Below are 26346 nucleotides of genomic sequence, written 5' to 3'. Positions count from 1 at the left end.
CCAGAGCCCTTCCGACCATCTAAGCAAGCAGGCGCGCATTAGTTGGGTATAATGTGGTTTTCAGTCATCCAACAGATTGCTGAATGGGATCACTACTATACGTGCTAGCCATAAGAAATATCTCTTCGGCCAGCATCCCAAAATGGCATCAGACAAGAGCGAATTATGGGGATCGTGATTTATTTTGCCCGAATGAGAATATGTGCCTGTTATGGCACCAAACGCCCTGAAGAGTGCTATCAGTGATCATACGGCAGCCTCGACTCCTACAGCAAGATTATATTTTAGCATCTTGTTTATCGAGATAAAGAAACCTCCCGGAGACACATGTGACGGGCACTGCAGACCCCAGGAGGGAGCTTCATCCATGCGGCCACCGAGGCTAAAAAGACACCCCGGAAAGTTATGTGCGGCGCCCCTAGAATAGAGAAAAGCTACGATACTCTCCATAGCTTAGCTGGGTCTAGCTTGGACTACACAAAGAAGAGTGGGGATCAATTAAAATCCACAAAGGAACCAATGAGCTACAACAAGGTCATGAGTCTCTGGCACCCCCGATGAGATATCGGTTGTGCCTAGTCGTCAAAATCCAGATATGAACTCCTGCTAGTTCGACTTCCTCGGCCAACGGCATTGATTGCTCCTAGACAACTTCGAATGGTGACCACCAAAATGGAGTGTGGGGTGCAGCCGCTATTTATTCACTGTACCTAACAACTTGACATCGCACGAAACAGAAGAATGCATTGACTGGCTAGCCGGTCTGTGACCCCGCGACTTGCAAGTACCGACATGAACGTGGTACCAAACAAAAAAGGTGGTTGTGGCGCAATTAGACGGGAAGAAGTGTGCCGGTGCCGTCACCAAGGCGGAAAGCGAGGTCAAGAAAGTAGTGAGTTGGAATGAACAGACCTATCTTTCTTTCAGATTACCAGTGGACTAACATCGCCGTTCAGAAAGAGCCACGCGTTTTATTAGGTCACTTGCACGCAAGCAAGATCTTCTTGTATTCCACGCATACCAACCTAGAAATTCAGCAAATGCCATATAATAGAGCTCTTCGACATGTTGAATATCCTGCCCCATTACCTTCATCGTTTTTGCTCGCTTACTTTTCGCCTAAGCGTCTTTCCCCGCCAATTTACGAGGTCGAGCCATCATTTCCGGATCTGGCTTGTGGCCCATCTCGTCTGCTGTTAAGCAGTTCGTCATGCTTCGAGCAATCCGTTGGTCGAACATGCTCACCCACTACTTCAATGGAGGCCATCGATCGAGAAGCATACAAGGAACTGGTAAATATTCAAGCGAGCACCTACCAACGAAGAAATCCTGGAAACAAGCCATAAATGGCAAGTGATTGGATCTTTTAGAGGAATATCATCTAACCATTGGCAACTTACCTTAACTGCAGTATGTGCACAGTACATGCATGCGGACCAAATGTGACAGGCAACCTTACGCAGAGAGCATCAATTGAACAGGACAATGTGACCCAGTGGCTTTGCCACAACAACCCTGCCAATCTATCTCTCCATGCTCGTGAGGACACCGAATCCATTTAAGTCTTTGAAGGGTTTACAGATCAGGCCTTGGGCATCCCTTCTGCTTTATTAATTGTATGTTTCACTTCTATAGACCAATTCTTCCCTCTGTGTCCTCTGCTGCTTGTTGGATCAGTGTGTCGTGTGGGAAAGTGATACAAACTGACCTGCAGTTCTAATAATAGGAATATGTAATTTACAAGAGCTGCAAGCAGATGCTCGCAAAGAGCCAGATGCGTGCATTAGCTTGAAACATTTCACAATTACCTCGAATTAGGCTGGTCTGAGACAGAGGCTCAGTTGCATCGCGATTGAGAGCTATGGCTGCAGGGAGGACTGAGGATGAGCAGTGTCGTCTCGGTGTTGAACCTGAACTCACAACAGCGACAGCCGAAACAGTCAAAGGGTACGTCGACGAACCGCCGTTGGATACCCTGTCACTAGCATACATCGTCCCGCAACTGTTGTTCGATGCACTCCGCTAGATTACCGGAAAAATGGTTCTGAATGAAGACTACACACCTGATGAATGCTAGACACTTCAGTAAGTCAAGATGACATTAAGCTATAGCTCGAGAAAAATGCTAGGACGTGTGCGATTCACAGAATTCCTCTGCCCTCGTCAGTGAAAGAAGAACGTCCTGCAAAAATGCAATTCCGCGAGTAACGTCCAATGGGGAAGCGAGATGGACACGCTTGTGCCCTCATCGGCAGCGAATAGCATGAGGTCCGGCGTGAATACTCGATCAGTCGCGAGTACCGCTCACACTCCGACAACGTATAGAGCTGCCATTATCTGTGTCAAAAACATCAAAATCTTGGTGGGTGGAGCCACCACGCCCAGAAGAGTGTTTGACAGTAAGTCTCCGAGCTATGATTTGATACTCTTCCTCTCCAACTGTTGGAGCAATGGCACTTAGAAAGGTCTTTTCAACATCATCCATATTGAAGGAATGGCGCTGGCTATCAGGCAAACTCTTCTTCACATACGGCTTCTTGTTGACGCGAATGTTCAGGGTGATCCTATAGGATAGTCTGCAGCTCTCATGGCATCCTCTAGTGCTGCTTCCAAATCCGAGGTCTCAACTTCTCGAGGCTGCCGTTGTACGCCTTCTGGATAGCGGCGCCGTGCTTCATCTAGAACACGTCGTCCAATAAGCTCTCTATACTTCTCTTTGGCATCATAGATCGCCCGGGTAGAGGCATCCTCTTCAGTATCAATGTCCTGGTCATCTATAGAGGGTATTATCATCCTCATCAGCACTCCCGTCATCATCCACTTGTCCACTTTCTTCGTCTTCTGGACCATTCTCATCATGCTCTCCATTCACCCCTTCTTCATATGCTTCCTCTTCATCATATGAGGTCTCTGATTTTTCATCTTCTTCAGCGGCTTAAGACTCAGTACTCGTAGAGGCAGCTCTACGGCTCAAGGCTTTATTTTCAAATGACGCGTTGGATTTGACTGCAGATGATGGCTTCGGCTGGGCATTTTGTAATGCAGACTGCACTCCTTTTCCAGGAGTAACTCAATGGCGTGTCTGGGGGGTTTTAGAGCGTCTATTCAGAGTTCTTAAACATGTTTGTGGCGGTCCAGGAGACGCATCGGCTTCTTCATTTGCACGTGCAGCTCGAGCGGCAGCTGCTCTTCGACGTATGGCTGCAGCTTTGGTGGCAGCAGCACGAGCAACATATACCCCATTGGTATTTTTCCTCCCTTGATAGCCTTCCTCCGGAGGGTGATATATGTGAGGAATGCGCGTTTTCCGAAGGTATATACGCGTTGGGGGGCTGGCTGCGGTGTTCAGGAGGCTCGCTTGGGTGGCATGGCTGATAGAGCATATCAGGTGTTTGAATAGCTTCAGATTGGACAAATTAGGCAACTTGAGCTCTTTAAATTGTGTGTTTAATGGGGTAAATGAACTAGAGAGTATACATGTGTATGTTTGGCGCGTTTTCGCGCCATGAAGGAAATTTTGCATTACGCTAAATACTTTTATCCTCCATTTATCTTGCCACAACACACTGGTAGTTGAATATTACCTCAGCTTCTATTATTGATCAACACCCTACAACCTGATATATCTCATACCATAAGCTCATTAGTTACTATGTGTCTATAATGGTATGACCGCTTCTTTCCTTTATCTTTAACGTCCTACACGGACATACATTCTCAAGATAGTTGATTTCATTACATTCATTACAGAGAGGTTCGAAACCTCCTTCACCTCGAACACTCTCCTTGATGAATTCTGCCTCACTGTTAAGGCTTTGGATAGGCAGCCTGCTGCATCATTTCCAGGTCATCACAGTGTCTGGGGACCTATTAGAGACAGAGAGAGATGCATCGGGCTTTCACTTCTGAGGTTGACTAGAGAAAGCTGGAACCACAACAAAAGTAATTACTATACAATATGTCTAGGTAGAAAGAGCGTTGACAACTAAGAACGCCACTTAAATCTTCTATATCTTTCCAACTTTCATTTCTTTTCTCTCTATCTCTCTCTCATTGTTCTGGCTTTCTATACTGCACGCAATTGCATAGCATTATTGTCAAGTTTTTGCTTCCCACCTTGTTAATCCACCGGAACAACTGCCCCTTCATAAGTGAGCTGGATAGTTGCATGAGAAAAATGACAGTCGAACCGTACTCCAGATCCTCGCAGTCTTCTGAGTCGAAGGGTGAGGAAGTGCGCTTCTCTGGGGTCGAACTTTCCTGGGAAGATGATCCACGCAATCCCTACAATTGGTCTTCACGGAAGAAATGGATGACCATGGCTGTTTCTTACTGGGTGGCTATTCTGGTCGGGATAAACGCAACCTCATTCACAACAGTAGCAGAGGAATTATCTGTGGAGTTCAATGTTAGCAATGGCTTTTTTGAGTACAGCTTCTTTGCAGTGACCTCATGGACCGCCACAGCAGCAATTGTACCATTGGCCACATTGCCCATGATGGAGACGTTTGGATTTCGGGTTGGTTATCTTGTATGTATATAGAAACCCTACTACAACTAATCAAGGAGTACCAGCTAATGAGAATAGAGCTCCTATATCCTTTATGTCATCTTTATTATTCCACAATGTGTGGCACCAAACTTTGCGACTCTCGTGGTTTGCAGTACCTTTGCAGGTGCCTTTGGTGGTACAGTCCAGAATGCAGCAGATGGAATTGCAGCCAATATTTTCTTCACTGTGACGGCTCACATATGATAGCTCACATGGCGGCTCAACACTACGGCAATGGGTGATACATCACAAACACCATCCAGTCATGTCGCCAACAATCCTCTTAAAACCTCTTCATTACCTAGATAGATTTCCTCTTCTTCTTTCTTCTCCAGATTCGATATTCTCGTCGATGGCTACAATAGTTTAGATAGGAATTCAGTTCGTTATTATCTACTATTCCGAGCCCGTGACATAATATCGAATCTCGCCTTTTTTTCTTCTTTCCACACATCTACTTCATTGGCTCAATCCGGCAATCGTAGATCCATAGTAGTGTGCTCCTCCGATCGACCGATAGATACCGATACCAATACAACGAACCCAGCAGGCATGCCTCGCCCAAGAAACACTGTTGCCTCTACCAGAGCCAACCGAAATGAAACGAACAATGATGATACCAACTGAAACGAAGCGAATACCAATACTGAACAGGAGAACCAACAGAACCCCATCTTTATTGACGGAGATGAGAACGAAGAACAACGTATGATGACTTTGGAGGAGTTCTTGCAATATGCCTCCGAGGAGCCAGAATGGTTGTATGAGAAGCTCCAGGCAACTCATCAACAATATGATGACAGTCTTGATGATTATAAGGCCCGTCTTGCTGAAGAAGAACTACGAGGTCAAGTCAAGGATGGAGATATTGCGCTTCTGCGCCGTGAAACAGAAGAGATGAAGGGACAACTCCAAGATATCAAAAAGCAACTTACTGATGTGACTGCTGAACGTGACGCATTTGGGAGCCAAATTGCCCGACTGGTGATGGACAGTGCCAGTGGTCGTCAGGCCTCTCCAATGCCCATCAACAGCAAATCCACCAAGATCCCAGATCCTCCAATGCTTACCGATGGAAAGGAGCCCCGATTCGAAGACTGGCTGCTCCTGATGTCTCAGAAGCTTGCTGCCAATGCAGACCACTTCGACACTTCCCAACTCCGTATAGCATATGTGGCTAGTCGATGTGATGGTAAAGCTCGGAAACACATCACTCCACGCATGCGAGATGATGCATTAAACCCATATACTGACTCAAAAAATATGCTCAATCACCTGAAAACAATCTATGACGATCCAAACCGTGTTACCACTGCAAAGCACCAATTTCGGCAGTTATACATGAAGAACAGTGACAAGTTTCATGACTTTTTCTCTGAATTCCTCTACCTCGCAGCTGAAGCGGGTATTGCTGAGGATGATTGGAAAGATGAGCTCTACACCAAATTGACGACCAAGCTCCAGGAGCTGTGCATCTCCAGTAGCATTAGCGATGGAACATTCCAGGAATTCTCCAGCGCTGCCTCCCAGACTGTAGGCCGACTTGAAGTGACCAAACACTGGATTCAGAAGAATCAGATGTTCGCCCCCTACAAGGATACGAGCAAGGGATCCAGTTGAACTGGGGCGACCTTCAAGAAAGAACTAACCCCATCTCAAAGCACCAGCCCTACCACCCCATGTATGGACAATGCTGACCGTGATCAATTGATGAAGGAAGGCCGTTGCTTCCATTGCCAGGAACATGGACATCTTGCTTGTGACTGTTCCACCAGGGCCTCAACCCCTGAACTGAAGGAACGTGAGCAGAAAGCAGCCGAGAATGAACAGAATGATGACGTGGGAAAATATAGCCCAAGAGTCTCTCCGACCTGGGGCTAGATGATGTTGACCTAGGTGAATTGGATCTTAGCCAACTGGTTGGAGGACAAGGATTCAATGCGAATAGTCAGGTAGCTTACAATGGAATCAGTATCCCCCTGAATACCCTAGCCGACACTGGAGCAAATGGTTACCACTTCATGGACACCCAACGAGCGACAGAACTAGCGGAATTTTTGGGAATCCCCACCCGACAACTCAACACACCGATTGGCATAAAGGGGTATGATGGACGAGCTGGCTCAACCATCACTGATGCTATTGTTCGCCACTTTCTTGTTGGCGGATGATGATTCCTGAACCAGGCCTTCCTAATTGCCGACTTGGGCCAGCATGACATGATCATTGGACAGAACTCACTTATAGTAGCAGCCACTCTGTGCTCAGGCTCGATATTGGCACACCCTTCAAGTTCGAACAAATTTCGGAGTCTTTCCACATTCCTGCGGTCAAGAGGCCTTGATCCAAGGATAGCGTCACTCTCAAATGCAAGGTGGCGTATTTCAATGATAGCATGTCCATAATAAAATTGTAGTCTTTGTTGTGCTAATAGATTGGTCCTTTGTCCAAGTGGGTTGCTAGCAAATTCCATGCTTCTCAGCGAGATTTCATTCCGTGAATACTTTTATATGTCCATTAGGGTTTGCGAGCCCTTTTGGTGACCCGCTCAGAGTCTGTTCCTACTCATTGGTTTGTTCCTACTCCGGTCGGTGATTATTTAGAGCTGGCGTTGGAATACAGGGATAGTTTCTCATTATTTTATTTGCCGCTTACAAAGCGCCATGATGGAATTCAATTATCTTCAAACTCGGCTGCCAAACCGGACGCTCAAGGGAAGTGCATCAAAATAATATCGCTTAAGGCTCCATGCCTCTCCTGGTGTTGCTAGATATAAAAATTCAGCCTTACAAGTGGTCAGCACCTTTCTCAAAATTGACTGTAAATCAAGGGACAATCTTACATTCAAAAGTTCTTTAGCTGATTCCATTTTTGACTTTTCTATAAATTCACTAGTCGGACTTGATAGTGTAATTTTCAAAGGAGCGACTCCTAAAATTAAGGCAGTTTTGTCACCGAGGCAGATTACAATGAAACCGACGGCTGCTACATCTGACTTCCAATTTCTCAATATGTTGCTGTTTAGCATACTGTCTCCAATGTTTGCTATATATGGTTAGCCTTTCATAAACATCTAGGGCAAGATCTTGCCTACCCAATCCTATCTTCCCTTTCCTGTTTAGGAGGACATTGCTGCGGTCAACTGAGCCGTGTGATATGCCAAGCTTGGAATGAATATAAACAAGACCATCTAGGATTTCTCTGCATACAGTCGCTATATCCGCCTCACTGAAATCCACGATCCCTGCCAAGCCGCCTAGTGTCACAGGCTCGGAATAGTAGATGATGATGAACTGTATTCCTAATGTTGAAATCTGCAGATAGAATTTAACAGGAAAGCTTCGAGACAAAGCAGCGTGGTGCGGGAAAAGGTACGGCTCCATGGGATATTTAGAAAACAGCTCCCAAACTTCATTCAGCACCACCATGACTGTGTAAAAGATAGGAGCTTACGATGTGCCTGTGCAAGACTTATTCGGCCCCTGAAGGTCAGAGCCAATTAGTTAACTAGTTAGTTAGTTAACAATAAGGCTGCTTAGTCAGGGTCTAGCACCGCACCACAAGGCTGTGCAGGGCTGAATATCGTATATAACCAAAAGTCCTTGGGCTCCCATTCTTGTCTATTTCTCAATTTCTAGCAAATTTCATCTTCAAGGCAGCGTACATCATGGAAGAATATGACTCCGATCTAGTCCCAACCCAAGAATTCAAGATCCTACACAATCTCGTCACGGACCCAGATGCCTCGGCGGCAGACGCAGTACAACAAGTCCTTGACCTGACCACAACAGAAATCCTATCCAAAAATGACACACCCGGAACCAACTTCGACAGCGATGTTGCTTGGAATATTTGTATCTTGATGATCGATATCGCCGCGAACACTGCACCAACGCGGCAGACTAAGCTTCTTGATTTCGTCACACGGATTCAGAAAGTCACCGTGGCCGACCCGAGGACGGGGGAGAAGGTTGGATGTGGGAATTTCGGTTATCTTTGGACAGATTTACATTCTTTTGGAATGCATGTTGCTGACATGTGTAATTCCTGTAAGGGGACTTATTGAATCCGGCACTTTATATACATATGTAACACCCACTAACACTTACTCTCAGTTATCCATCATCATTCCCACACTCAAAAGGAGCTAGAAAAATGGGAGAACAGCACTGCCTTTATTGCGCAGAGCACGGCTGCTGCTGCTATCACTCGCAACGACGAACCCACACACAGGATGGATTTCTCAATCTATGGACTGTATGCGTGCCGTGATGCTTTTGAGGAAGAAAATCAGTATAAATCGGCTGTGCGAACCGCATGTTTGTGATTCATATATGCCGCAGGATCGATGTTGGAAAATTGCAAATTTGGACGAGTCTACAATCTCCATGATCCCCCGAAAAGGGGGTTTGATTTGGATAGATGGCATGCTTGGAAACAGGGCTTAGTCCGCACTCAAGTTAGCTGTGGAGATGAGAGGGCACAGAAGCTTGCTAGAATTGCCCTGGAGCGGATTGCTGAGGTTGAGGCGGAGAGATTGAACTGAATACTATCGGCTGTCGTATCGCAAATTGACCAAGGATATATAACCTTTATACATGGATCAACTTTTTACGCTGGCCAGTCTGTTCTTGACTAGGAATAGTCCTACAAATTCTCATCTTCTCACCTTTTGCATTCAAACACCTTACCCTTCACGCGTCCACGGCGTTCCAAGGAACGTCTCACCAAAATAGAAGAGTCTTTAAAGCAAGCCATTGTAGCTTCCCAGTGCCGCGCTGATACTCGTGTGTAATGATGGCGCTGTCAGGTAAGTCATCTATGATGAGGCCTGTCGGTAGGGTGTGGGTTGTGGATGAGCGTTCTCTAGGCCAAATGATTGGATGAGTTCCCTGATGTATTTGCTGATTGAGGTAAACGCAACCATCTTCAGACTTCACTTCCATGCCAAGATAGTACGTCATGTCGCTAACGTCTTTTATTTCCCATTCCTTGGTTAGGTTGTCCTTCATCCATTCAATATCCTCAACGCGCTCAGCGACGAGCTGAAAATCGTCAACATGGGTGGTAATATATAGATGTGGGCATGTTTTATGAATGAAGAGTCCTGCATCATATGGGCATGTCTTGAAGCCAAAACGGTGAAATACCGCAGTCATGGCGTCATACCATATGCGGACTGCAGGGATAAGGCCATTAGAACCAATAGAGAGATCTGACTATACCTAGATGCTGCACCCTCAACGATGATACGTGAATGTCAGCGAGTCCAACAATTTGTCATCATGAAAAGAAGCTCTCGTCTAAGTGGCAGAAACGGCGAATATCCAACAGCTCAAGCCAATAGTATTCTCGATTGACTCGGTATTTTTTTGACTGGAAGCGAAATATTACTGTGTCGACGCTTGGGCAGCTTCATTTGAAGGCTGATTGTCTATGCGTTTTCGACACCCGGGCGCTGCCGGATCTGGTGTTTCAAGCGTGATCCCTCGCTCAAGAATGACGTTTCTGATGTCTTCACAAGAGGAATTAAGAGCGTATCGGAAGATGGATATCTTAAGTAGTCTGAAGTGTGATATCCGCACCGTTCTCTACGAACAGACAGAACTAATAGTTAATTATGATCATAAAGTTAATAATTCATGATAGAGATATGAATTACCGTGACACTATGGAAAGAATTACAAAAGAACAGGGTTTGGCCACAACTACTTCATAGTCCGCCAATGTTGCCAGGAAATGCCTCATTCAAATTTGGTGTTTCTCACTGAATAAGTCTTTCATCATCCCAGATTGCATAACCCCACTCCCATCGCGCAGCACGGGCGACATAGCTGAACATATCCACAAAGACCTCCGGAAAATAAAGCCCATCTCCCAGCCATCGCTGCCTCCAGGCAAGATTAGGCTGTTCATGTGGCAATAGGGTGCCTAGAAGATCTTGCAATCCAATAAAATCCATGCCGAAAATTAAATTTCTCTGCAGGATAGAGAAGGGGTAAGGCTCCCGGTTGATCAAAATCTTGATTTGGCCAGAACTCCACAAAAATATGTGCCCAAAAACTCAGGTTTGCAATCACCAGATTCCGACGTGTCATAAAATCTGGTTCGCGAAGAGTTTTGACAAGAAATGCTGGTCCCATTGTGGCAAGGCACTCTACTGTCGTCCTCTTCAATTTTCAGGTCATTATTGTCTGAATAGCGACGCGGGTTACAGGAGGTTGCTCAGCGGCTGGGAGCTCATTCATAAACAGAATATCCTTGTCCAGCAAGATGTCCGCTATTTCAAAGTATGGAGCTGCCCATCGGGTATAGCAATGTCGCCAGAAGCAGCAGAGCTCTTCAACCTCCCAGGGAGTAGTAGCAAAGAAAAAGCGCCACACTTCTTCCTCAGAAAATATGGGCGGGCCTGGATCCCAGACACGCTTGTAAGTCCAGTCATTTTCTGTTTCTGGAGGCTCTGTGTTCAGGGGAATCTCAATAGGGCCGAATAAATTGCCATAAATTTGCAGCCGGTAGAATGCCCGGAGGAAGCGTCTCTTTTCAGTTTTTGATAGTTTGATTGGTAAAATCTCATCATTCCATTTGGCACTTTCCATCCATTTAGGACACATGGCTGTTCTGGAGTAATCCTCAAGCAGAAAACTGGCCATCCGATGAAGATGTAGCAGTTGAATCGTTTCGTCAACATTTGCAGGCTGATCTGGCAAAATCTCCGTTGATGATACGCTTAATTGATGGATGTCATCGCTTCGTCGTCGCTCATCCAAAAGAGCAATGATTCGTTCGCGGAATGATTCATGGACCGCGTACAGCCCTCGTGAGCGAACAGCAGCTATGGCATCTGCAATATCCACAAGCCCATCATAAGATGTCTTGAGAAGATTCTGCAGAAGTTCATGGCGGACAAACTGATACGCTTGGTGATACTTTGGCGATGCAAAAACAAGCGATCGAAGAGAACTGAGATCATGGGTTTTGAATAAGATGTGGATGCGCAACTCCATTGGTAAGCCTTCTAGCGTTGGTTCAACCTGCATTACAGTTCGAAGATACTTTGCATAGCGATTCTAGGGTATTTACCATGATGCTTGATCAGGTTGTGTTTAAAGCAACGTTATCTAAATCGGGTGTGTAGGAGATGGAAACAAAGAAGAAAACAGGACGATGGCTCTGACCCCTCAAACATCGATCATTAGTCAGTTGACTAACTGCTTCAAAGGCACCTGGCTATTCAGGCACTTAGCCGCCTTTAAGTCACAGAATAAACGGTATATGGAAAGAATGCTCGTAAATATAGCAACCCAGAATGATAATATATGGGAAGATAGGAAGATGGAAGGATCAAGGATGAGTGGAAAATTGAGGGACAAACCTAGAGGGAAGTGGCCTCGATAAAAGAGTGGGCGCCATGGCGGCCTGGGCTCTATTACAGTGCCATGAGGCCATCTTCAGCGCTCTCACGTAACGGCGACTGCAACCGTGATGGTGAAGCAAAAGGTGAGCCTTTGTTGAAAGGCAGAGAAGATGGGAACGCCCATAATGGGGCCCTGAAACAAGAAGTTGGGATCGGGGTGCGTGGTCGTAAACACATAGCCGTGGTGAAAGGCACAGAGCACGTGTTACCAAATGACGACCTAAAATGGCAGCCATCTGATAAATAGAAATTGTTATGAAGTAAATTTAATATTAACAGCATAGTTGAGAGATCCTATGCGTACTGAGTCATATGATAAGAACGTTATTTCGGGTCCATGCCACCCAACGACTCATGCGTACTCCCGCCGCTGGAAAGATGGACGACGTAATCAACCAATCAACCAATCAGCACACTAATATCACATGCTCACATTCCTTGGCGGCAACAGCAGCGGTGGTGATCTAGACTGATGATCATCTCTCATCTCACTACATCCTATTCCCTGCAAATTTCTTTCGCGGCTTGACTTGAAGATTTTGGATGGAAAACTGACACATATCGCCTGCCTGTGTGCAACAAGGCCGCCCAGCAACCCTCTTCTTACAGTATTGTTTGTCAGGCAGTTGCATTTCTCGCCCTTATTAGGCAGGTGCAACTCTTGTTCTCATCAGGCAGGTGCAATCCTTATTCTCGTCAGGCAGGTACACTTCTAGTCCCTATCTTACAATGGCCGCTGCCATCACCAGCTGGGTGCTCAATCCAATCCAATCTTTGACAATGTCTCGACGGCGTACTCGCAAATTATGGTGTGCTTTATCTGATGATCTTCAGCAGTCATTCTCCATAGAGTGTTTTGCAGATCAAGACGATATTGAGACGCTCAAAAAGAAGATTTGGGAAGACATCAAAGAAGAAATCAAGGATACAACAGCCCGAAACCTCAAGCTCTACTGCCCTGTTGTGCAACTCAATTATGAAGAGGAGTTTGATGTGAAAAATGGTGAATTTCTACATCCACGCCGAATGATCACGACCAGCCCACTCTTCCCTGAAAGCAAGGATCCAAATGTGGATATTGTTGTTGTTGTGAGCGGAGATACCACTACACGGAAACGGAAGCGCTCTGAATCACAAGGTGGTGAGAATATCTCATTCTTAATGATCTTTTCATACTTATAATTAACATGTATATATGATAGTGGATTTATCTCCGAAACGGCTTATCACAGAGGATCCACATGTATGTCCTCGAGAGCGTACAGTGTCAGAACTCGCGGCCATTTTGGATGATGTGAACATAGTCCATGTGCGTGGAACTCCAGCCAGTGGGAAAACATATCTCTCTGAACTTCTGAGGCAACACTATCGCAAAGGGGGAAGAAGGGTTTCCTTGATCAAAAAATGGGAAGGTCTCGATTTTAAGAATCCTTGGGACAGTCTTGTCAAGCTTGTTGAGAAATGGAATGAAGAACTAGAAGGTGCACCAACCACTAGTTTCACCACAACTTCATCAGAATCCAAACATGACCTCTCTTGGGTTCTGACATCGAACACTGTTATTCTCGTGGATGAGGCACAGATGACCTACAGTGATGATGTGCTCTGGAACACAATCCTCAAAGGGAGACAGTCATCTCTTTTTGGTTATAATTTTCGACTATGTCTTTTCTGCTCTTATGGCAGTCCAGAAACAGGCCCAGATCAAACATTTTTCACTCCAGTCAGACTTTCTAACCAACAATGCATCTCATTGACGCCACAAAGCCAGCAATACTCACCACCTATTGGTTTATTTTATGACAAAGAAGAGTTCAGGGATGTTGTTTCACGGTCAATTCCAGTTGAATATCAAGAAACGTTCACTTTTGATGAAGGTGCCCAGGACTACATATTTGCATTATCAAATGGTCATCCAGGAGCGGTCGAATCCATCCTCAGCACACTTTTCCAGGTATGTACCAAATATGATCAAATAATTTTGGGATTCTTTGGACATACCCATAGTGGGCATGTTGAGAAGCTTTATCTGAACCAAGAAGCTAACAGTTTCAGACCTATCGCCATAAAATCAAGCATAGACATATTAAGACCTTGACAGAAGATCATGTGATTTGGTTCCTGGAGGACACCGGCACAGTCTTTCAAAAACTAAGCACGCAGCCAGTTAATCGCTCCTTTCCAGATATATCAAGAGCTACAAATGGAATCTGCAACACATTGTGCAAAATCACAGAAGAAGGAAGTATTCCATTTGATATCAATAATGCAAGCATCAAGTTCTGTTATCAAAAAGGTTGGATTCACAGGGTAGCTCTGGATGGTGGTGATATTGCAGTTCTGCCATCGCGCTTGCATGAGAAGTGATTCTCCTCACATACCCCTATTGTCGATCTGATCTGACCATCTTAGATACATCGAATATTGGATTGGCAAAATGTCAATACCCCTGCCTGCCAGATTTGACTCACTACCAAAATTATGCAAAGAGGTTCTCCGCGAATTCTCCATCACAATTCTGAGGCATTCAGCTGAGGGCAAAAAGATATCAACTGCATCACAACCCAGACCTGTGGAATCCCAATATCAGGATGAATTCCACAGGGGATTTGTCCATGTAGCTGGCCTAGGCGTACCAATATCCAGTGAATGGTCAAGAACCAAGGACGGTCGAGTGGATTTCTATATCCCAGAAAAGAAATGGGCGATTGAATTATTGAGAGATCACAATAGAGTTGATGAACATATCTCTCGATTCAAGGATGGTGGAAAATATCATCCCTGGCTAAAAGAGAATATGATCAAGGATTGGATCATAATCGACTGTGCGACTTCTTTGCCAACCAGAGGTGTGTTCTCAGTGTTCAATTCAGTATCCATGAGTTATCCCACTAACAACTTAATAGAGTTCTCTGAGCCTAGGCTATGGCATGCTGTATTCATCAATGATTATTCTGAATTGCAGCTGTATAACCATCAGAAAGCTCCTATTATGTCTGTGCATCTACATATTTGAGGATTAGCACGGATAACATGGCTATTACATTGTTTCCTTGCATCTGTCTTACATTATGGTTCTTTGTTAACTGTAACCGACTTCTCGATTTATCAAGCAATCAGATGAATTCACCAGGTTTCCTTTGTCTTGTTCCCATGGCTTCTTTTCTTCCCTCTTAGTAAGGTTTATTGTCAAATAGGAAGGCGCTTTCTCAGGCCTCGGACGAGCTAGCAGGTATCAAGGAATAAGGCAAGAAGTGCCGTAAGGGAGGATCAAGTCATGGTTTGCATATTGTAGTGAGACTTTCCAGTTAACAGGGGAGGCTATATGTCCTCCGAATGAGGTTTGACAATTCTGACACAAGATCTGATATTTATTGAGCCAATATAGGTGGAAAAATAAATGAATCAAGTCAAACCGTAAACACTTTATTTCGTCTTGACCTGTAGGACTCGAACTCTCTTCTCCATGGAGAGCCCGTGTGAATATCAGTATCCTCAGGACTGGTTATTCGGCGCATATAATTAAATCATCATATGGAAATCGTAGGGATTGCTGGTTAATCCATACTCTCCTTGGTTTGGTTGCCAGTCTGCTGATAGGAAACTGTTGAAAGAGGAGGAAGCCAAATGTAACGGGCAGCCTGAGGACGGTCGGTTGTTTGAACAGGTTCCACCCGAGTAGGCATGCGTCCAGCACCTGCTTGGAGTCTCGATAGCGGGAGTTGGCCGTAAGGCTGCGCTGTAGGGAACTGCAGGAATCCACAGAGAGACTGCGATAACCCAGTAGTCTGTAGAGGATTCATCGTGCAGAGGCCTGGATGGTAAGTGCCACGAGCAATGGGCGATACCGATATACCACCTGGCCGTGAAGGAATTTGGAAACCCTCCTGAGGTATCAACGACATCTGATGCAATGCTGGTGCTATTTCTTGTTGACGCGATGGGGGCACTGGGCCATCGCCCGTGGCCATGGGAGTATATTGCTGCCAATTTGCCAATTCCAGAGCAGAATCGTGGAGCGATCTTTGGCTGCGCGAACTCACCGCGGCCTGTAGCGAAGCACGGAGCATACTGTGCTCGACTCAGCGCTGTTCTAGCCGCAATGCCTCCTGATGCGTCTTTTCCTCCTGTTTTCGTCGCTCTTCTTCTGCCATTGCAAAAAGCCAGCCTCGCATACATTTTTTGGGGGAGGCCAGGGCCCGGAAGGTGGGGGCAGTGGAGGCACGGGAGCCAAGGACGAGACTGGAGATAGGTTTCGGTGCGATGAGTCCATTGAGGCATCTATTGTCTGCTCAAGGGGCGAACAGAGTAACGGGAGGTGAAAGAGAGCCCAAGTGGGAAGCCATATACTACAGGTTGGACTTTAACAAGTATATACTCTGTAGAATCTACAAGTGAGGCGCTTTCAATGGACGAGCGTGGTTTATGATACGAGGTATGAAACTCCTAAATCATCAATCTTATACAGAACGGCACTTACGATAGTTTAGGATATCGAACTCTACATATATCGCAGGCCAGATGGCGAAAAAAAGATTTTCTTCCGTCTCAGTGAAAAGTGGGTAAAGACTAACTATGACCCGAAAAATACTGTGTGCGACTACCTTACCCTTCAAAGGATTGGCAACACTGACAAGGTCCTTCAGTTTTCGTGTGGCGATGAGAAAGCACAGCAAGTTCCAGTTTAATCCAGTCCCTTACTTGCTAGCTCTGGCGTTCGCGGATAAAGCTCTTTTCGACATGGATTCTCCTAAAGATTTAAAATGCTGGGATCCAGATAACGATGAACCGACTTGACTTCTATGCAGACCCCATATGACGAAAGAACTGATTTTGTGCACGGTTACACGATCCGCCGGTGCATTCAAACACGCTCCCGACTCGTGAGATATTCTGTCATCTGTTCAGAACCATTGTTCAAATTGCTGACTACTATGAAGTCTATAAATATTCACAGCTTGCAGCGAGGCCTTGCCAATAGAAGAGATAGTAAGTCACAATTCCCTTGCCAATATTTTGACAGAAAGATTAATCCCTTCTAGAAGTTGCAACTGATGCATAAAGACGCCAGCTCCTGACCCAGAAGGATCCAAACATGTACGGTTGTAGTTACATTGACAGTACCTCGGCCTTAAGCAGCATGGATGCTTTTCTCGGGGAGAAAATCCATCTGGACCATATTGAGTATCTTCGAGGAGTCGGTAAATATCGTGAGAAGGGCTATCCACGACGTTTGCCAGCAAAGAGAGAGAGAGAGAGAGCATGCTGTTCAGAACGGTCCGATGCTCCAGCTCCAGCAGCTTCAGCATAGCATCCAAAACCTAGTCAAGAACGAACGCTCTGATTCATCCAAGATTAGCATCACAAAGAAGCGAGAGAACACTCACGAACTGACTTCGCACGCAAGCTCTGGACAGGTATTGAGAAGAATGGGTTCAAAAATTATTTCACGAGGAAAGTTGATCCCGAGCGGAGTGGTACCTAACGACATAACCGCTTGTCTTTCAAAGCAATGCCTGAGCATCAGTGTCTTGCAGAGGTGGTCCGGTTAGACAAGATTTTATCGCATCAAGAAATGCTCTCTACAGTCCATGATCTTCTCTCTCTGTGTGGTCGAGACTACGACGTCTTTTATCGGCCGGGCGAAATGCCGACCGACGGTGTATGTCCATTGCGGGATTGTCATTTCAAATCAGAGAAGTAAGAAGACCCCTTGTCTAACTGTTGGATGCATGGGCTGCGTTGACCACTCCAAGACTCTCTAGGCCACGGCGGAGTAATCATATCCAGGATTGCCAACAAAAGGAGCTTTGTCATACCCTCAAGTTGCAAGGATCGGGAAATGCAATACTGCCACGAGTGCTTTAAGTTCTATTCCCTCGGCGAGTGAGAGAGCCATTGTGGCGTTCATCTGACGAGCGCCTCTACCAGACGGTGCAAAATCGTCACTTATTGCCATACGCTCATTCGGCCGGGCCATTGCCCCTTCTGCTTGGGTGACCAATCCCGAGAGTCTTCGAAGCGTATGAGGCACTGGGAACGAAGCAATGAGCTCAGAAATCACATCGAAGAACATCTCAGAGTAATGCAGGTGTATTCCTGTATTCACCTCATGTGCCAAGAGCCGTTCCAGGATGAGATGGGATTTCGATATCACCTGGCAGATATCCATGGCTTGCAGAAGGCCATCTGAACCAGAAGAGAAAAGCCAAGAACTGGCTCGGGAGAGGGTCTGGAAATCCAGCTCGACGAACATTCCAAAAGGAATGGCAGACAGAGGGCGTTCAACCAGACCACAGAGGAGCATTTGGGACTTGAGCAACAATCAAAAAAGGCAAGAGGATCGGGCGCAAGTTCCGACAAAACCGGCCAGCGGCAAGATCTACGTGTTGTCCAATGGCAGCATCCAAACATGACCATTTGCTTCAGTGAGTCCAAAGGGCACGATGATCGTACGATGCAAGATGCGGCTTGTACCGACGCTGAACACATGTCCAAGCCCCTGGTTTTGTCTGCTCATAACGATCACGCGGGCAATCCGCCCAGCCTCACTAATTGCCTGTCACCCAGCATCACCGAAGCATTGATGGATGGATTGATAGACCCGCAACTATTAGGCTAGTTAGTTTTTTGTCTGTCAAGATACGTTCTGGGGTTTTTGAACTCTGACTTTCTCCAGCTCCGTTAATACCTGCGTCTGCACTCTTTGTCCACTTTGTACCCAGGCATCGCGATCGACTTATTCTATAAGCAAAGAGCAGATGGTAAAGGACCCACGTCTAATGATCCATAATAAACAAAGGACGAAGACCAGCATCATTTGTTACAGTAGTGATGCCAGCTACACTTCCCTAATCGCTTGATATTTAGGTTACGTAAGGTTACTGCTGGAAGCGAAGCCAAGCGCATCTGAACCGACAGGCACGGACATAAGAAGAATATTAAAAGTAAAGTGGAACGTTAACGGGGGTCCTTTGCTTCCGCTTACTAAAGAATGATTGAATTGTTAACTAGTTATGTAAATAATATGCGGGAAGAACATTGATCGGCTTCGGTACTGTTCCAACCTCGCTTACACTGCCCCAACAGCCGTCGAGTCTACCACATAGGGTAACGGAGACTGAAAGAGAAGCCGAGGGCATTTTTGGTTGATTTGTGACTTAGTGGATGAAACTATTATACTCCATCGGGGGTGGCCAGGTATACTGAAGTATGAGTATGCTTATCAGCAAATGGTCCAAGGCATTGCAATCTCCACTCTAGTTGACCAGAGCTACTCTAACCCGGGTTTACGGATTAACACCTATGAAGTCGCAGATCACCGGAATTAATTGCACATTTGTATCAGAGTCAATAATACTTAAGGGACTATGATTGCCTACTTGCCCTCCATAGTTCTCAAAACTTTTATATGACTAGCGCTAAACTTTACCCCGTTAGCCTGCTCCCTTACCTTTCAAGAAATGGATGTCCCAGTGCTCATTGTTGGAACTGGACCGTCTGGGGCCACGACAGCTCTGCTGTTAGCCCGACTGGGAATCAAATGTTTAGCCATATCTAAACACCAGGGTACTGCAAATACCCCACGAGCGCATATTTTCAATCAAAGAGCCATGGAGGTTCTCCGCGACGCCGGAATAGAACACCGGCTGAAGGCCGTTGCCACCCCGGGCAGTGGTAAGGAAAAAAAAAAAAAAAAACTCTCTGTATAACTACAGTTATATGGCAGGCTGACATGTTACCTAGTAATCCAACATAGCACTTGGTCAGATAAACTGGCAGGTGAAGAATATGCGCGCATCTACGCCTGGGGAAATCATCCAATGCAAAAGGGGGATTACGAGCTCGCCAGTCCCTGTTCCATGTGCGACCTCCCCCAAAGTTCTCTCGAGCCCGTGTTAGTCGAAGAAGCACAAAATCTAGGTGCGGGTTTTCGCTTTTCGACAGAGCTGGTATCGTTCCACCAGGATACGGATCATGTCCTAGTCACGGTAAGGAATCGAGTCAGCGGGGAAACCTACACTGTATCCACGCAGTACCTTATTGGCGCCGATGGGGCTCGAAGTGTGGTCTTAGAAGCGTTGAACATCCCCGTGATTGGTTGCCAACATGGGGAAGCCCTCAACGTTCACATTAAAGCAGACCTTTCCAAGTATATCGCACATCGACCAGGCAGTCTAACCTGGGCTCTCAACACAGACGGCCCCACCGGACTTGTTGCAGGCGCTTTCCGAATGGTGAAACCGTGGAATGAGTTCGTCGTGATAATACACTCGGCGATTAAACCCACCGAGGAAACGCTCCGAGCATATTTATACCAGCTGATCGGTGATGATTCAATTGGAATTGACATTCTCTCATCTTTTCCATGGACCATAAATGAGCAATGCGCAGAGAGATGGCAGGACAGAAGAGTGCTCTGCATCGGCGATGCGACTCATCGTCATCCCCCGGCCTATGGCCTGGGCAGCAATACCTGCATCTCGGACGCTTTTAATCTCTCCTGGAAACTAGCCTATGTTCTCAAAGGATGGGCATCTCCATCCCTGCTGGAGACTCTAACTAGTGAGAGAAAACCCGTCGGAGATGAAGTTGTGCAACGGGCAAACGAGGGAATCCATGCTCACCAAAGGCTTTGGAGTCTTCTGGGAAGCGATTCAGAATCCCGCAAAAAGATAAATGACAGTCTAAGATCAGACGGTGCAGAAGGGGATCAGAAGCGCAGCGAACTACGTGTAACGATTTAAGCCCTCGAGAATGAAGCCCACTCTCTAGGAGTCCAGATGAACCAGATCTATTCCTCTGTTTCTGCAGCCATTGCCATTGAAACGGGGGATACCGCCCCTGATTTTACCCAAGTAAATGATACTCGGGTCGTCAAAGTGAGCACATATCCTGGTTACCACCTGCCTCACCTATGGTTGGTGGCCAATAGCCAGTCGTCTCAAGTTTCGACACTTGACCTCTGTGGCCAGGGCCATTTCACATTACTGACAGGAATTGGTGGTGGCCCGTGGGTCACAGCGGCCGAGAATCTCTCGCGAACATCCGAGGGCGTTCAGATTAGAGCATACACCATTGGATTCGGGTGCCAGTACTTGGATTGCTATGGCGACTGGTTTAAAGTCCGCGGTGTCAGCGAGGCAGGAGCCGTCCTTGTACGCCCAGATCACTTCGTCGCGTGGAGGTGCCAGGGTCTTGTTGAGGAACCGGCCACGAAATTATGCGAGGTGATGCGGGCAGTCCTTGGGGGGAAGGGGTCATCTTGAAGAGGATATAAATTCTTGTGTATTGACTGCCTTAAGATTTGTGACTATATAGAAGATCCTCATTTTCATTTTCCATGGGCCCTGCTCTCCATTGCCATCCCTATTCGTCACCAGTATCTGTCCTCAGCGAGCGGGTCCCCATCCAAGCTGACGCAACCCTCCTAGGGCTATGATAAAGTAGCGAGTAACTGTTAATAATTGGGAAGCGGCAAGGGAAACGGGGAAAGACTGTTCAGTCCTAAATGCCTTCTGGCAGCTATTATTGGGGAGAAGAATTTGAGAAAGTTCTGCAACATGAACTGCCTGCCACAATCAGGTGAAAGCTGTCGACATTGCCCTTGTTGCTTTATTGAATGATTGCATCTAGCTCATCTGACTAGACAATTTGATGATACCCAGATCATTTGGACCGCCACGAGAAGTAGCTGCGGACGTGGTCAGGGCCGATCTCGCTGATTTTTCGTTACAGATGAACAAGGGAGATGATTGACTTGTATCATCAATACGTGTCTCACTTAAACCAGTGAATGATCTTTTGTGAGCTAGTACGGAAGTGGGCTCATGAAAGTCATAATGCTCAGGTGACTTTATATTTTTATGCGATAGATATTCTCACACACCAGCCTGTCGAACCTGGTGCTCAAATTGCAGTACACTTGTAATGACTTGAGGAAGACTTCTAGATTGGCGTGAGGATTGATAGATCAATTGATCCACCTCTGAAGCAGGACTCAGGCATGATGATGATCAACCCACACACAACTCCCCGATGTGGCCAGAAGCACAGTATGTGACACGAGCGCGACTAACACCAGGCTCATGTATGTGTTGCTGTCCCCAGTGACGGCCGCAGGGGCGTGCCTGGATCTGAGCAGAACCGTGGGGACGAATGAGAGGACCTAGGGACCTGGCTCAGTTGCATTACAGTGTGGGAGTGCATGTATCGGATAGCTGGTTTATAAATGCGTGGCAGCTAGTTCAGTTGCATGAAAGCCAGAGAATTTAGTGCCAATCGAATCATCAGCGGATAAGAGGATATGATGGCTTGTTGTAACTCATCCTCTTAGTTTGTAAACGTTTCACAATGCCAATATCGTATGTCTATTCCCGCCAAGCGTTAATCTGCTTTCTTGTTGAGGGTTGTACTCCAGTGTACCTGTATCGCGCCTGAAGTCCTCCCTGGATAGCGCTCCGAGAATAACCTTGCGACCTCTGACTCTCGTTTTTTTCTCAGCTTCAGCAGAAGGCTCGCCTTTCCATAGATTATGGCATATTCTTTCTGGAGCCTCCTCGGGCCTTTCTACGATCACGCCAATTATGTTCAATCTCATGCGGGGTACTTGAGCAACTGGTTGCCAGCGCCTCTCTCTTCACATGCTGTCAGTGAAGAGCTAGACATGCAATGTGGTAGAGCACCTTTGAATAGCCAAGAAAGGAATTGCAAATGATCGTCGAGTGGGGCAGACATGAAGTGAGAGAAAAGCGTGAAGGAATCCTCCATGGGCGGCAACATTGATGGAAACTCGAAGCCATTTGTGAGCTCGCCCGTCTGATTGTTGCGTCTTCCGCTTAGAGCCTTTGGACTGTCCACCGACGTGATGGTCCCCACGGACACCATCGGGGTAGGAAGCGCCGCGATCGGTGTTACGTTGGGAGGGGTGCAGTTGTTGATGATCATGGATGTGAGAGTGGTCACTTGTTTGAGTATTGCCATTCTGACCACCAGCCTTTTCGCAAAAACCTCGATGATAGTTAGGTGGGCTGCGAAGAACAGGTGGAGGGTCAGGATATGAGCAAGTTGTCTCTGAATTGATGAAGCTGTCGGCTTGTGGGACAGATTGCTGGGGGCTGCCATCCTCCCAAGGCCAGTGGTTGGCAAGCATTGCCGGGTCGACAGGAATGTCGTCCTGTGCATCCGGAAGCCCGAAGAACTCTTCTAGAGTGTCATCCAAGCTAGATATACTGGGAGATCATAGAGTATTCTCTGCCGAATCTCCCCGGAAGGCGGGCGGCTCGACTGGCATATCAGTGTTGTCTTGAATATCGCAGCAGGGAATTGGATCCGGATCTGCGAAGTGAGACGCTGAATCATGGGGAGATGTTGTGCCGTGCTCAGGAGTCTCTGGATATGTATTCTGTTCTGGTAAAGATATCTCCAGCGAGAGCTTATGATGTACACGGCTGAGTTTTTCACAAGTCAAGGATGCCATCAGACATCTCAGACATCTCAGCAAACTTGGGCTGCTCATATACCTTCGTACACTAGATGGCTAGATAGCTAACATCTCTGCCGGCTACGAGGCTAACGAGTATCTAGTGTGCGCAAAGGCTCACGCAATGCTCAGTGAATGCCCTACACCAAACAGGCTAATGTAATCAAACGGGCTATGCAGCTAGCGAGAATCCATGCTCCGTGGCGATATCATTTGGGTTCAATATAATATCTGGCAAGAACTGGTGGTGCACAGTCGGTGGGTGGCTGACTGGGAGCCACTTCCGTTTCATGTACAGGGTTATCTTTTCAATATCTGACTGATAAGTTTTGAGCAGCCACCGACGGCAATACATGTGCTGGATGAAGTCAGGATCAAAAGAAGAGTTAGATAAAGCAAGATGGCCATAACTAAGGCGGGAGATTCCATTGGTGTCACAGTGATTGGTCGGGCGGGTAAGTATTGAACCAGCTAATTGATTATTGAAGACGGCTGACAAGCATTATAGATGATGGTGCATATAAGACCGGTGCTACAGCATTGCAGTCGCAATTCATCGCACACCCACGCATGGCACGGAGAGAAAAGAAAATAGAAGCAGACAGATCATCACAAGATCAAGGTGTACTAAGCCCCAACAAGCCATGAAGAAAAAAAAACTCGCATGTCACACTCGACACAATACAAGCCCTTTTCTTCCGAGCCATCCAAATCCGGACTTGGTTTCACCAAAAAGTGCCCGCGAAACAACCACGTCTTCCGTGCCATCTGCAAGCTGTTTGCAAACGAACAAAATGATACACGATATCAACCACCTCGAGCGGGTTATCAAACGATGCCAGTGCGGGCATAAAACGCCTCTCTTCAAAAGAAAAAAAAAAGCAACGCCATACCAACCACTGAAACCATTTGTTGACGACGTATCGCGGAGAGCGAGTGCCAGACAGCCAGGGATATAAGGCAAAAATGGAATCTAAGTCTCACGATCACGTTTTTTCAATGCCCCATGCCCCAGTCCTTTTCGTTCGTCCAATTATTACGAATAACGACGCACCGATTCAGTAATCTGAAAGTCGACTCGCCCTATAACCAAGCTAAAGAACCGTCCAGTATCCAATCAATGATTTCCGCATGGTGTAGCCCAGTGACCCATACTTGGGGTAATAGTGGGATTTGAGAACTTGAGTTTGTGTGGTTGCTTGAGATGTTATTTCGCGGGATTAAGTCGCCATATTTAGTAGTCTGGTGACTTCTAAGGTCAATTGGGCTTTAGCTAGATGACCGTCTATTGAATATATACCATACAGATTTAGAGGACCTTTACCGTCGCTATAGAAAGAATGAGATGATGGCCGGTTTAAAGCTAGAATTAGAGGCTAGTAATGTAGCCAGTCTATTGCAATTCAGCTGTGATACAACATCCATATAGATGTGGATATCCAAATTGAATTCGAGGAGATACGGATCCTTATGCATCTGCCATGTCAAGACCTCATTTGGATATACCAGTGTACACGGAATCACAGAAATAAATATTATTAGCAGCTGCATATTTAATTACAGCTAAAGTCAATTGATCAACCAATTCGGTCGACTCTGTAGCCGGCAAGTCACTGTAGTGAGGAGCGGGTATTCATTCATTCATCAAATAAGACCATGACCAATCCAATCTATCTATTGTACAGGGTAGTCAATATACAATCCACCTAAATAATCTATAGCTTCTCCGCCTCCTCCATCAAATGCTCAACCTTGAAAACCTCGGTATCGCCTCGCGTAAAGCTACGCACCAACTCGCCCTTCCGCTCATTGGCCTGGCCACCAAAGTCGTAGAACCGCTGCACGCAGCTGACCAGCCAGCTCGCCTCGGAAGTCGACACACCCGCATCCGGCATCACCTGGCCGAGCATGAGCACCAGACCCTTTGATTCCGCGAGGTCAAGGTAGTTGGTGATAGTGGTGTGAGGCTGGGCATAAGCGCCGTGCAGCTTGTACGCCGCAAGCGAGGTGAAGATAATTGTCGATGTGTGGGCGTTAGCAAGCTGGGCCGGTGTCGCGGTTTCTGGTGGCGGCGAAGCAGGCGGGTGGAAGGCCCATTGGAGAAAGTGGATATCTGCGCCAGCCTTGGTGGTAGTCTGAGTCTCGCCGGTTTCCTCTCCCTTTTCGTTCTTGACGGGTTCTTCTTGCTCGACATTATTGCGGGGCAGCGGGAGAATAAACTGCGGATTCTGGCGCGCTGCAGCCGAAATGCGCCGGTATGCTTCAAGCGGGATAACTGCGCAGATGGATCCGGGGTTCGATGCATGACGGAGTCGCCAAATACCCTCGATTTCCTTGGGCGGAAGGTCGAGGAACTTCTGCACGTCGATGAAGGAGTCCAGGGGCTTGATGCCGCTGGACTCGGATTTCTTGGTCTCGGATGCGGGTTGTTGCGGACGGGGGGTAGGACGGACAGCAGAGGGTGAGGGCGAGGAGGGAGAGGCAGACGGGGTGTCGGGCTCTGGGGTTGCTACCGTTGAGGCTTTGCGCCGGAGGTCTTCGATCTTGTCCTTGTAGGCGTCTTTCAGCGAATCGACAGATTCATGGCCCTCCCTAAGTTCCAATTAGCACAGCTGTACTGATGGACAAGATTATGTGGAAGGAACACTCACTGCTTGGCCTTCTGGTCCAGCTTCTCTCGGTACCTATCCAACACTTGGCTGGGATCATGGTGCGTGGCGAGGTAGCGGACATCATGGACTTGGGCCCATCGTCGTTGCGGGAATCGCGGCAATGGAGCTTTCCCGCGCAGGAGCGATTGGAATGGCCGGATTCGAAGGGATGGCATTGTTCAGGCTGGGATTGTCTGTTGGGAAGAAGTCCATGAGGGCTCGTCTGCGGAGAAAATGAGGGACT

General features: G+C 46.9%; 8 protein-coding genes across 8 annotated transcripts; 5 read left to right on the top strand and 3 right to left on the bottom strand.

Moving 5' to 3' along the window:
* Nucleotides 1–5260: 5260 nt before the first annotated feature.
* Nucleotides 5261–6172, top strand: ACHE_40155A (uncharacterized protein; the record flags this gene model as incomplete). Its single annotated transcript, XM_043278323.1, has 1 exon — nt 5261–6172. The coding sequence occupies one exon, from the start codon at nt 5261–5263 to the stop codon at nt 6170–6172; it is 912 nt and encodes a 303-aa protein (XP_043136113.1).
* A 2047-nt stretch (nt 6173–8219) lies between these two features.
* ACHE_40154A (DUF3632 domain-containing protein) lies at nt 8220–8879 on the top strand (the record flags this gene model as incomplete). Its single annotated transcript, XM_043278322.1, has 2 exons — nt 8220–8601; nt 8668–8879. 2 exons carry the CDS (start codon nt 8220–8222, stop codon nt 8877–8879), a joined length of 594 nt encoding a protein of 197 aa, XP_043136112.1.
* A 3819-nt stretch (nt 8880–12698) lies between these two features.
* ACHE_40153A (crinkler effector domain-containing protein) lies at nt 12699–14985 on the top strand (the record flags this gene model as incomplete). Its single annotated transcript, XM_043278321.1, has 5 exons — nt 12699–13110; nt 13172–13923; nt 14025–14332; nt 14382–14818; nt 14876–14985. 5 exons carry the CDS (start codon nt 12699–12701, stop codon nt 14983–14985), a joined length of 2019 nt encoding a protein of 672 aa, XP_043136111.1.
* Nucleotides 14986–15526: 541 nt separating this feature from the next.
* Nucleotides 15527–16039, bottom strand: ACHE_40152S (uncharacterized protein; the record flags this gene model as incomplete). Its single annotated transcript, XM_043278319.1, has 1 exon — nt 15527–16039. One exon carries the CDS (start codon nt 16037–16039, stop codon nt 15527–15529), a length of 513 nt encoding a protein of 170 aa, XP_043136110.1.
* Nucleotides 16040–17790: 1751 nt separating this feature from the next.
* Nucleotides 17791–18276, bottom strand: ACHE_40151S (uncharacterized protein; the record flags this gene model as incomplete). Its single annotated transcript, XM_043278318.1, has 1 exon — nt 17791–18276. The coding sequence occupies one exon, from the start codon at nt 18274–18276 to the stop codon at nt 17791–17793; it is 486 nt and encodes a 161-aa protein (XP_043136109.1).
* A 1306-nt stretch (nt 18277–19582) lies between these two features.
* Nucleotides 19583–20716, top strand: ACHE_40150A (uncharacterized protein; the record flags this gene model as incomplete). Its single annotated transcript, XM_043278317.1, has 2 exons — nt 19583–19646; nt 19716–20716. 2 exons carry the CDS (start codon nt 19583–19585, stop codon nt 20714–20716), a joined length of 1065 nt encoding a protein of 354 aa, XP_043136108.1.
* Nucleotides 20717–20752: 36 nt separating this feature from the next.
* Nucleotides 20753–21238, top strand: ACHE_40149A (uncharacterized protein; the record flags this gene model as incomplete). Its single annotated transcript, XM_043278316.1, has 1 exon — nt 20753–21238. One exon carries the CDS (start codon nt 20753–20755, stop codon nt 21236–21238), a length of 486 nt encoding a protein of 161 aa, XP_043136107.1.
* Nucleotides 21239–25166: 3928 nt separating this feature from the next.
* Nucleotides 25167–26278, bottom strand: ACHE_40148S (ATP11 family protein; the record flags this gene model as incomplete). The annotated part of the gene is made up of 2 exons (XM_043278315.1): nt 25167–26043; nt 26103–26278. The coding sequence occupies 2 exons, from the start codon at nt 26276–26278 to the stop codon at nt 25167–25169; spliced, it is 1053 nt and encodes a 350-aa protein (XP_043136106.1).
* Nucleotides 26279–26346: the final 68 nt, after the last annotated feature.

The sequence above is a fragment of the Aspergillus chevalieri genome, chromosome 4, assembly GCF_016861735.1.
Source record: "Aspergillus chevalieri M1 DNA, chromosome 4, nearly complete sequence".
NCBI lineage: Eukaryota > Fungi > Ascomycota > Eurotiomycetes > Eurotiales > Aspergillaceae > Aspergillus > Aspergillus chevalieri.
Note: the sequence above shows the minus strand (reverse complement) of the source record. Positions and strands in the feature narration are given on the sequence as shown.